This window comes from Gadus macrocephalus, chromosome 16, assembly GCF_031168955.1.
Source record: "Gadus macrocephalus chromosome 16, ASM3116895v1".
Lineage (NCBI taxonomy): Eukaryota > Metazoa > Chordata > Actinopteri > Gadiformes > Gadidae > Gadus > Gadus macrocephalus.
Window position 1 is genome coordinate 18,650,054 of NC_082397.1, and position 12,366 is coordinate 18,662,419.

A 12,366-nucleotide genomic window follows, 5' to 3' on the forward strand; every position below is an offset into this window, starting at 1 on the left:
GTTTTCAACAGAGGCAACCACGATGAGAAGGAAGATCTTCATGAGAAGTATGATGAGGGCAGAGGTAAAGCGAGATAGAAAGACAGAGAAATTGAGAGAAAGAGAGGGGAGAGAGAGACAGATGGAGAGAACGGGAGAGAAAAAAAAGAGATAGCATACATATTAAAAAGAATGGCTACTTAAAGTAGATATGTAAAGCTTAAGGTTTCTCGCTCTCTTTGTATACGAAATATGAGTGAAGATTTCTGCATTGAATAATCATCTCTATATCAGAGTCATCCCAGCAGATGATAGCCAGGAATTGTTCATATTTTTTCCAAACAAGTAGTTACGTTTTGTACAACACACACCCTTCAAATTCTGTGTGTCTGCCACACAATATTAATTATGTTATTTTACAAGTAGCATTAAGACAACTCTGGTCACTTGAACAGTGGGAGACTAGGGCTTATGAGATACTTTTTTTTTTTTTTAAGATCTGTCGGATGGTATCAATTGCATGATTATTCTCACCTGTGGTATTATAGATACATGTCATTCTCATGGTAATCTGTGCTTCACCTGACGTAAAACAGATTTCCTTGAGGCCACCATCCTGTCATAACCAAAGTTCACACTGAGTACCCCTCTACCTGAGCATCACGGTGCCATTTAAAAGTAATCGTAGTATGGAGCCCAAACAGGGGAATATGTTAATGTCCACCTGTCTCCAGAGCAGCGAATTGTGGGATTTCACATTATTAATTGTGAGGACATTATCACATTTGCAAAAATCCAATTACAGACAAACCAAAGGGCAGCAGAACACACACTCCTTACAGAGAGGAGAATAAAATCCTGCTGTTTCTTTTATTTTTTAAGTAATGTGAGTAGGTCATATTTGATTGATTTTGGGGGCACTGTGTGTTTCCTGGAAGAAACAACAAACATCAATGTCTACACATAATGATATAAAAAAAAAAAACAAGGTGGAAATTAGATCCAACTCATCACACCCACTTGGAAGATGAGTGAGTTATCCCAGCCTGCAAACCCCTCGGTTATAAACAAGCCTTTGTGGATACTTTTAGGAAGAACACTAACAAAGAGATCATCATCCGCTCAGAGTTTTTCCTTGAATAGTAACTGGGCTGTCCTGCTCTGCTGTCTCGCACAATCCAATGTGCACGTTTATATTAAAGAAGTGCACTTTGTATCGGGAATCGTCAAGGTCTGGTTAGCGAAAGCCCTCGGATGGCTTAACTTTCTCTGCTGTCTGTACTTTTCAACCATCTTATTATTTCGTCCTCTTCCTCCATGTGAATTCATCATGGATTTATCTGAGTGGAGGAGGATGATATCTGCTCCGACTAGCGGCCTAAACCCCCCCCCGGCCAAACAGAATGATGGTGCAAGGTACAAACCTCAAACACAAATGTGAGGGATAGCAGCTCATAGCTAAACGACAAAGAATCAGACATTGTAAAGTAATGGTAAGAACAAAAAGCACAACATACATACAGACAGACAAACATACAGAGAGAGAGCTGCAGAGATTATTTGGTGTTTGGAGGATTTTAGGAGAACCGGGGTTCAGCAAGGACCTCAGTAGGGGGGTACGGGGGTGTCGTCCTCTGTACAAACAGGCTCTATTTTGATGCTTTTTTATGGACTCTTGCACCTTATTTACATTCAATGTACAAGTCCTCATTGTTTACATTTTTACGTGCACCTCTATGAGTAGCAGTAGTTGTCAGAGATACTGAATCAGTATTGAGCAAATGTAGAACACTTCACACGTCAAACGTCTTTTGACATTGAAGCGCTCAGACAAAATCCACACATCCCAAGAGGTGAGATGTAGATCTGCTGCTTGAAGGACATGCAGAGGACCTAAAAGCTACTTTTGGATCAATGATTCATTTTATATTAAAAACTTGAACGGATGATCGGATGACTAATTAATAGATCCAGGGCTATTTTTGTGTTATTGATATCCGGGCTAATTCATTCTAAAATATTTGCGGATGTAGCCTAGAATGCCCAAGACAATCTACGCATCTGATTCAAGCTAGATAACTCTTCTTCTGGCTCCTTACTAAGCATATGCAACACCATATACAACAGTGACACCTCGCCTATCAATCTCAAATGTTCTGCTACCATTCAACATTAGTGTGTTCAGACAGCGTGCAGCCATTTATTAATCAATAATCGGCTGTGCACAGCCGACAACTGAGATAGATTTGTTGTGCTTGGTGAATTGGAACCAATGACTTAACGCCTTTAAACGATATGTTGTGACGCATCAATCACATCAATATGACTCTTGTAGTAGCATAACCAATCAACAAGCTAATTCCATCTGATACACTTCAATAAGAACTCAATAGGCGCACACAACGGGTCGGTTCAACAGGTTCAGGTAGAATTGCTTCATCTAAAGCCTTCACCAAGAACACAAGAATAACTTCCAGGTGCTAATCTACATTTTACTGGAACAATAAATCATACCAGCTAAATTAAAAATTAGGTGATTTAGCACATGTATTTCATCCAACTCAAGGTTTTGAAGGATTGAACCCGCTTGGCCTGTGGCTAACGGAGTAGAATGCATTGATTATTACCAATACAAAACGGTCCAAGACGGCTGCGTTACCTTCTCCTTGGTGCCAGACTGCGTGCTGTCCGGCCGGGTGCGGATGGTGAAGGGCGACGCCAGCCGCACCAGGACGCCCTTGAACGAGGGCTCGATCTTGGGCGAGACGATCTCAAAGCAGTCCTTGAAGCAGAAGCTGCGGAGGGGCTCGATGCGGGCCTGCCTCCTCAGCCCCTCGCCCAGCTGCAGTACTTCCATGCGGGGTCCCAGCACCAGGTGGAAGGGGAAGGCCCTGCAGAAGGTGGCCAGGCCGATGCACAGGTCGGTGGGGCTCGTGGACAGCGACAGGGGGGGTCTGCTGGGGGCGGTCCCGGAGGGAGTGTTTGAGAGGGCGGGGAGCGAGGCAGGAGAGGTCTCCCTGATGAGGAAGGACAGGCACACGGGGGCGGACGAGGAGGACGGACAGGGAGAGAGAGGCCACGGGGAGGAGGGGGGGGAGGTGCTGGGGGAGGGGGTGGGAGTCGGGGACTCGTCCGCGTCATCGTTCGGAGACAGGGGAGTGAGGGGCGGGACTTCCTCCACCCTGACCTCGGAGTGGAAAATCCGCCTGGCGACGGCTCTGATCAGCCCCGGCATGACCAAGCCCACCACGGGGGCGGGGTTTAAACAATGGAGCAGGAGCGTCTTCCCTCGGCCCTCGCTGTGCCCGGCCCCGCCCACCAGGCGCACCTCCCTCCCTCGGGTCTCGTCGTGGGGGTCCTTGCACTGGAAGGAGGGGCTCTCGGACGAGGCCCTGCGCCCGGTGGATGTGCGGATGTGCTCCAGGATGGCGTCAAAGCCGTTGAAGAAGTCCTGGAGGTTTCCCCCCACCGCCCGGAGGACCCTCTCGTTCTCCTCAAAACAGAGGCTGAAGAAGTCCTCGCCGAAGTGCTCACGCAGCTCACAGTACGGCACCCCTGGAAGGACAAAGCACATCCATACAACACTGACACGCTGAATATGGCTCAGAGAAAAGAAGCTAAAGACTAATGACGTGTCTGGGAACAACATTTAGAGCCAAACAATCGCCACGTATTATGTTGGTTCAGTATGTGCTAGATAGATAGTATCTTTCTTATCTCTGTTAGCATTTAGCTTCCGTTGCTTGGGAAAACTGGATTGTATCTGATATGTGCATGAGAGAACATACGAGAACTCGTGAGGATGTAAAAGAGAATTTCTGCGTGGCTTTGGATACATTAGTGCAGAGTGCACTTCAAAATATATCAATTTTTTTAATAAATTAACTATAAACAAAACTCATATGCACAGTATACACATATTTGCAATGGAGAAAAGTATTAAATATAAATTTACAAGCAAGTCATGCCAAACAAACCTTGAAGAATAAAAAAAGATAACCCCCTAAGAGAGGCCCATTGATGAACAAAGGCAATTTAAATTAACATGAGCCTACTACATCAATGTTCACACAGACACACAGACACACACACACACACACACACACACACACACACACACACACACACACACACACACACACACACACACACACACACACACACACACACACACACACACACACACACACACACACACACACACACACACACACACACACATAGGTCGTTTGATGTGAATGAGTCAGGGAGATGATCAAAAGTCAAAAACACAATTAGGTCTGTTTGAACATGGAACAGATACAACCATCACTTAGCAATCTGACCCCCACACACACACCTGCACAGCCATCCATGGGCACAAACATATGCCCAAAACAATATGCGCACGCACGCACACATGCACGCACACACACACAACACAGGGACAGAAGTGAGCAGTTGAGGTTGGATCCTCCCTAATTGTGCGTCAAACATCTCATGGGACAAATGTCAAACATGCGACTAGCCCACCCACACGAGGGAGAATGACGTGATGGAAGACCTCCGGAAAAGGACAGATTTCTTTCAGAGTGGTCTAGTAAAGACTATCTACTCTTATTTGTCATTGATATTCAACACATTTCTTTCCTAATCAGATTCAAGAACATTGTGTGGCATCAATCGGCTCTCATCAGCCGATTTAATATTGAACATCTTGAACATCAAACTGAAATCATCATCGCGGACATAATTTCCTCCAAATATATTGAATGTCTGTTAAACAAATCAATCAAATTCTATGATACGGTATAATATAAAACCAAATACAGTGTGTGGTCGGAATACACATCGCCATACATGCAGAGTATTACGAACTGCTTGATTCGCTACTATCCGTTCGCTCATAAGATTATAATACAAGGGTGGACTCATCCCTCAACCAAATATTTCTTTGACAGCAAGGTGGCACAGGCGTGTCTCTAGGATGCGTGGTTACGGCAAATGTGAGCCTGTACAAAGGGAACAGAGTTCTCAACCTCCATCTCCTGGTTTCTTTTCTGAGGACGGTAACCGAAAGACTGACAGACAACACAACGACACCCATGAGAGTTTAAATGAGGGCCTCGCTTGGACACTATGGGCCCTATCTTGCATCCGGCGCAAGTGACTTAGTCACTGGCGCATGTGTCGTTGCTAGTTTACTACTGGCGCAGAGCGTTCTTTTCCCACCACCGCCACTCGCCGGTAAATTAGGGATTGATCATGCGCCCCAAGGGGCGGTTCGGCGGAAGGAGGAGGCGTGTTCTGGCGCAAACTGTATTTTGCGCAGACATCGTGTAGGCCTACACGCCCATAACTTTTAGGATTGATGAGTAGGCCTATTTGATCGTGAAAAACATTGTTTTACCGCGAGTGAGTGTTAAAAAGAATGAATGAATGCGGGCGCGCGTGTGTGCTCTGTTTAAACACACGCAAACTAAACACGTAACGCATAATACAATCAATGGCAATGTCTATTACCGCGGGGACACATGCATATTAGGATAGCATACAATACTGATAAGAAACAATGTTTATAATGTATTGCGTATATCATTAAATAGAACCACAGTTACCGCATATCATATGTTATATCATATACGTTTTCTTTGCCGAAATTTATTTGAGGACTAAGTATTTCTGAAGTTGTGGAAGAAAACCCCTTATTCCATGTGTGAATTAGGCCATATTATTTGGCAATAAACTGAGCCATTTGCAGTTTGAAATTCATGTGCATCTGTCTCATCGGAGACTGCAGACGCGCTGTCAAAATATCAACTCGTCCGATTCAAATGCGCTCATGGCTCTTAAAGGGGATGGGAGCTGGCACTCTCATTGGTTTGTTGGACGTTACGCCCAAACCACACCTACGGGTAATTAGGCTGCTTCAGACCAACCCTTTTGACACTTGCGCCGCGACGCAAGTGTCATTTATCCGCCTGTAAAATAGCGATAGCGCCGTAGAACCGCCCACAAAGCTACTTGCGCTTTGCGCTTCCCACTTGCGTTTCAGACCGTTAAAATAGGGCCCTATGTCTGTGAGGAAGTGCTTGCAGGCAGGAAATGTGGCAGACTAAAATATATGCTGTCTCTTTTGCAGAGGGATGCCTGAGCGGGGCAATGAGATGGGTAGTCTTGGAAAAGTTGTTGATGAACATAAGGATGGCAGAGTTACCATCAGATGGGGGGAGACTGGTGCATTATTCCAGGGAGATGTGAAACCATGGATTGGTTGGGTCAGAGAAGGCCGAAACTGGGTTCGGTGGAGGTTCTTGTATATGAAGGTGGAACAGGCAGCGGTGAATGGGCAAGTTTCCGCATCCATGGTGGGCCAGAAACGTTGGCTGAGAAAATGGTGAGTGCGGAACAAAGCCTGGGTTGCAAGTGAGACACGTGGCGTGCCCATCAAAGGATTTGGGACCAAACGAAATCGGGGGCTGGACGATTTCTGGGTCGTGTTGATTTCCCTGAGCCCACAGACACAATCTCCCAGCAAGGCATGCAGGCGGCATAATGGAGGTCTTGGCTGTGGGCATAGGGACAGGGACGCGGGATGATTTTGTGACAACCAAATCTTCGGGGGGGTGGTCCTGCAATCCATATGAGCGATCAGATTGCCATCAAGGCCCCTTGCCTAGATAGGGACGTCAAGCGACTAAGCATCTATGCCAGGCTGCTGCCCCACCGGCCGGTCGATGAAGCTCTCGTCTGCTCTAGAAACGTGGATAGTCGTGAGAGGTAGATAATGGCTACGAGAGGCCGGCCTCGAGCAAGAGTAGAAACGAGAGAAAGAGGGGTTGGCAGCTCCCAGGCGAGATGGAAAAAACAGACAAGAAGTGCCCAAGCTGACCGCAATACAGGCAAGGCCTGGTCTGCATGTGGCGGTCTCTTTCCTCAGGGGAAAGGCGGGCACGACCCAGTGGCGTGGGCTCACGCTCTGGGTGACACGGAAACAAGGCAAGGCTGACTGGGTCTCGGAGGCGGCGAGCGGGACATTGCTGATGGAAAGGGGAAGGACGACTGTGACTGAGAGGTCCTCTCCCCGCGGCGCGACCATTCTGCAGATCTCACAGGCTCTGCCCTGGCGTGCGTACATCATGGAATCAATGGCGGTCGCACATTCAAGCCCTCGCCCAATTGAGTAATGACATTGGAGGGGGATAGAGAAGTGACATTCATGCCATGCGACTCCAACTCCTCTTCTACTCTGTAAATGCAGCTGCCTCCAGTCCTGGAATGACTGAAGGCACGAGGAGATAGGGGAAGGGCAGGAGGAGGTTATCAAGGAGACTGCAGCCGAGGGAGTATAGAGCACAGATATGGGAGGCCAAAGGAATATGTACCAAGCACAGGAGGAGGAATACACTGTACTGCATGACTCACCACATTCATGTGTGTGTGTGTGTGTGTGTGTGGGTCTGTGTGTGGGTGTGTGTGTGTTTGTGTACGTTTGCGTGTGCGCATGCGTGCGTAAGTGCATGTGTTTGTGTGTGTAAGAATGTGTGTGTGTGCCTGAGTGTTAAAAGTAACACTTCAGTGGAAACATAATAAATCGTGAGCAAAGAGACAGAATAAGCACAGCTAGAAAACTAGGGGGCATGGAATGAGCACTATTAATCACGAACATCAACATGTACACACATGCACGCACACTAACACACAACACATATACACACAAATTAAAAAGGTAAAGCCACATCATTCTTTACCTCTCTCTCTCTCTCTCTCTCTCTCTCTCTCTCTCTCTCTCTCTCTCTCTCTCTCTCTCTCTTTCTCTCTCTCTCTCTCTAATATCCTCATCAGTGAAGGAAGATAATCAGGCGTTCACACATGCAAATCAATAATGCATATTAAGTCAAAACACAAGCGCATTCTCATGGGCATTTAGCCTAGCATGTAGCTCAGGCACCATCAACCCAACTGCGAAACGTTGGGCATGTGTGACCTGTTATGTGAATTAGACTAGGTTGTCTTCATAAATGAATTTGTCAGGAGCTGTCAGTAGTGTACAGCTAATGGTGTGTTCCTGAATCCTCGGACGCCAGCCTTCCAGGTCGGAAGTCGGGAAATCTCCCAGCTTTCTTGCGGCACTTTGTCTTCATCTCTCGGAATTCTGAGAGTATACCGAGAGCAGCGATGACGCTCTCAACAAAAATGTCTGCGCCCGTAAAGAGATTTATATTCTTTGTATTTGTACCACGTTGGTCATATAAATGTTGATTCTAATGTTACTTTATTCTGGTCACCAATTTCATGACACAATCACAAAGACTAACAGGGAACCCTATAAATTCTCCGAGACCGGAAATGAGGTTAAAAGTGCAACTCGAAAGGCTGGCGTCCGAGGATTCAGGAACACACCATAACACTACAGTGGCTATAAAATATCATACACGATAATACTGTAAAACACAGAGAGCCACAGTTAATGTCATGAAGTTGACATGTGGGCTTCACTGTTTACTGAATCATTTACAGGTTTGTGCGAACCACGAATCACAATTGTAGGGTAATGATATGGTGTAAGAAGGACAACACATTCCCACATTTAACTATGCATAAGGCTTATCCAACGTAATGGTGGAACCTGAAATTGACCAATTAAATAAGAGCAAATATAGGTTTTCAATTGTCATTGATTTCACATAAACACAAATTCCGCTTTACTCATAATGTTTCTGCAAACATGGTATGGCTGTGCTCCTGCCTCACATCCATATTCATCGGCTCAGAGCAGTTCCAAAGGTTTGAAGGAATGGATAGATGGATGGTGGATGAATAGATGCACATAGTTTATTAGTAGTCCCAACACAAAATGTAGCCGTGCATTGCTTACCAAGTATAGTGGCCATGTAGTGCAGAGTTCCTGAGATGTCCTCTTCTGAACCAGACTTTTCCAGATATGGGCACTTTTCCAGCTTGCATCTCTCCTCACTGCCGTCCTCTCTGCACCTTTGAAAAAGATACAAACCACACATAAGTGGATATAACCCCTCAGTCACACAGACATTCCTGTAGACGCTACTTCACACAGTTAGCAAATAAACATCTCCATAACCAAATCCTTCCTGATCCCTTAGATACCAATATAGTGGCAGTACAAGACGCAACCTTGTTGAAGGAAGACATGGGCAAAACACACAAGTTTCAAGTAGATAGCATCATGCTGAGGATGAAATGCACCACAGTAGCACACTGTTTACCAAAAGGCCTTTGTTCTGCATTGAGGTCAAATGTTCACAGAGTAATTGGGCAATGTGGGCCACGTGAACACCTCTTATTCATGTGTTGTGTGTTTGTATGTGTATATGTGTAGGTGTGTATTTATGTGTGTGTTAGGGTTATGTTTGTTTGTCTGTTTGTGAGTGAGTGAGTGAGTGAGTGAGTGAGTGAGTGAGTGAGTGAGTGAGTGAGTGAGTGAGTGAGTGAGTGAGTGAGTGAGTGAGTGAGTGAGTGAGTGAGTGAGTGAGTGAGTGAGTGAGTGAGTGAGTGAGTGAGTGAGTGAGTGAGTGAGTAAACAAATGAGTGAGAGAGACAGACAGAGAGAGGGAGAGACAGATGGAGTGATTATCCAGAGAGCAATATTTTTCTGGAATACAATAGACCCCCCCACACACACACACACACACACACAGAAGGAGAACGTGTGAGCACAGGGTGGTCTAGATTTGGAAAGAGGACACTAGTCTCTAAGCGGAGCATCACGAGCATGTGAATAGAGAGGCTATAAAAGGAAAGAAAGCAGAAAAACATAGAATTGAGCAAAGAAAAGGGGGACACATGCCTATTCAATGTGTGAGTGTATTTTAAGACCCTCCAACACATAAGCTCTGCCTCTCCTCAGCTGAACCTGCTTGGCTGAGCACAGCTCATTATGAAGTCAATGGTGGCCCAGTGTAAAGAAAGATATATTGTCTACAGCATGTCTGTTTTTCTGGATGGATGTGCACACATCAGGGTCTGCACTAATAATGTGTACTTCATGACAGAGGTGACCCTGCTGAACATATACACCAAGGCTCTGCAATCTCTAGTAGATACAAGGTAGTACAACTATGGCCATTGTATATCCTCAAAATGATAGCAGGGAGTTACCATCAACAACAGTTATTTGAATAATTATAATTTTTTGAACTTTCAAATAAACTGTGAAACGTTACCATCAGTGTGGATATAATAATTACCCACAACATTCATATTTACAGTTCAATATGATTTAATTGCATAGGAGATATACCACTGAATATTTGATTAATATTTTCTCATATAATAAATTCCATTCTGGAGGGTGATCATTACTCCAGTTTTGCTCCTATGAAACCTAGGTTAAGAGTTTCCTTACCTGAAGGAGCTGTATGTAACAGATGTACTGTACAATCATAATATTACAATGCTTTGTCATCAGAGATAAAGGAAAACAAGTAGCAAAACTGGCTTCTCCATCAACAATGAGAGAGCCAGTATGCTCTCCTTGAAATTTCCGTTCCGGGGGTCGTAGCGTTTGTTTTTGTTATGGGCTGTGTGTTATGATTCACTATTCTCCAAGTACCCCAGCTTGTCAGATATGAAACAAATTGGCACACAAACACAGCTTGCAGCGAGCAAGCAAACAAACTGGACCAACATGGGATTTTACCAGATTCTACCTGAACTGAAAAGCCTCGATCTCCTGACCAGAGCCGTGCTAAAACACGGGTCCATCTCTGAGTTGCATTTGAAAGATGCAGACAGCTAGGAGCTCAAAAATGATTTCAAGGTGGGTGCCACCTGAGCTGGTTTATGCTTTACAAACAATCAATGAATTGCAAACAAATACATTCCATGATCAACTGACAGTGTAGGATAGCTTGTCGCTTGTCAGAGATAGAATCATTTTGCTTGTCTCAAAATATGATGTTGTGCTTGGCTCGTCTTGCGCTTGGCAACCAACCTGGGCTTTGAGTCTGGTGAGGTGGGGGTGGATGGAGAAAACAAAAAAACAGATTTTTGGACTTCAGTACCCATTGTAATTGCTCTGTGTCAATATTAACCATTGAACCTTTAAGGTGTCATCATATTTGCACCTTCAATGGTTTCTTCATATCCATCAGAGGGCTACTGCAGGCGTTGACATGTTAGGATTAGGATCATGAATCCCTTCCAGACTGTGTCGATAAAGGCTGTAGCAATGCATTCAGCTTGACTTGTAAGAGCTACGAGGGTCAGAAAGAGAGCCGGGTGGAGAGTGCATGAGATAACGAGAGAAGGTAAGAAAAGAAAACTAGAAGCATCACCTGATCTCTTGTTGTCTGTAGAACTCAAGGGTTCTTTGGAGAGCCTCCTGGACAGTCTGGGTCTGAAACAGAGAAGACATAGACAACTGAATACCACACACATGGGGACACACTAAACAATGAGGACAACGTGTCAGCGTCGTCATGCCTACATAGACGTGTGTGGCTGCATCTTTGGATGAATCAAGACGTGAACAGTGGGTATCTGCACACCTGTCTTGCCTTGCCTGTGGCAGGTGCAGCGGAATGTTAGGATAAAGACATAAAGTCCCTGACATCTGCAGGGTTAACACCCCGCTTTAATGCTGCGGTTTGATCTGTTTGTTCTTCCTCAGAGCAAACGGTTTTCTTCTGTCTGTCTGTTGATCTAACAGATCGAAACATTGCAAAACTTTGTTTTATTTTCACAGCTGCAGGGTGGAACCGGGGGAGAGATTTCGGACAATCTAAGACACTCCCATGACATGCATAAGAGATTCATCCTGCTGCTTGGAAAAGAGTATTATATTATTGAAATAGATTTTCGAAACTCAGAAATATTAGTAACATTAGCAAAGTCTTGATTTATAATAACAATGAATATATCTCAACCAATGGAAAGTTAGAAACATATAAAAACACTGAGTAGCTATTACTTCTGCATTAACCCCTTTTTCGATTCAATGTTTGTGTATATGTGTGTGTCTGCATGCTTTTGTGTGTGTGTGTGTGTGTGTGTGTGTGTGTGTGTGTGTGTGTGTGTGTGTGTGTGTGTGTGTGTGTGTGTGTGTGTGTGTGTGTGCATGTGTGTGTGTGTGTGTGTGTGTGTGTGTGTGTGTGTGTGTGTGTGTGTGTTTGTGTGCATGTGTGCATGTGTGCGTGCACTCATGCCTCCTGTAGCCGTTTCACTTTGAGATGCCGCAGCCAGGGAGGGCGGATCCAATGTGATTAACAATAATGCGACTGAAATGCATGTCTGTAGCAGTGACAGCAGAACACAGTGTACCAGCTGGAGAGGTCACACCACGGCCTCAACCAACTACTAGCAGAAACTGCACAATGTGGCCAGTGGGGGGGTGTGCATGTGTTTGTGTCTGTGTGGACGCTCGTGTGT

General features: G+C 45.2%; 1 protein-coding gene across 2 annotated transcripts in view; it reads right to left on the reverse strand.

The window, feature by feature from the left end:
* Positions 1–12,366, reverse strand: part of gucy1a2 (guanylate cyclase 1, soluble, alpha 2) — a 39,551-nt gene that overhangs the window by 24,727 nt on the left and 2,458 nt on the right. The window contains exons 2-4 of one of the 2 annotated variants that reach the window (XM_060074510.1): positions 11,274–11,335; positions 8,837–8,946; positions 2,639–3,534 (exon numbers count right to left, since the gene is read on the reverse strand). In XM_060074510.1, the coding sequence (XP_059930493.1) occupies positions 2,639–3,534; positions 8,837–8,946; positions 11,274–11,335 (1,068 nt within the window). Of the gene's footprint in view, positions 1–2,638; positions 3,535–8,836; positions 8,953–11,273; positions 11,336–12,366 lie in introns of both variants that reach the window. The other variant, XM_060074509.1, reaches the window with a different exon arrangement.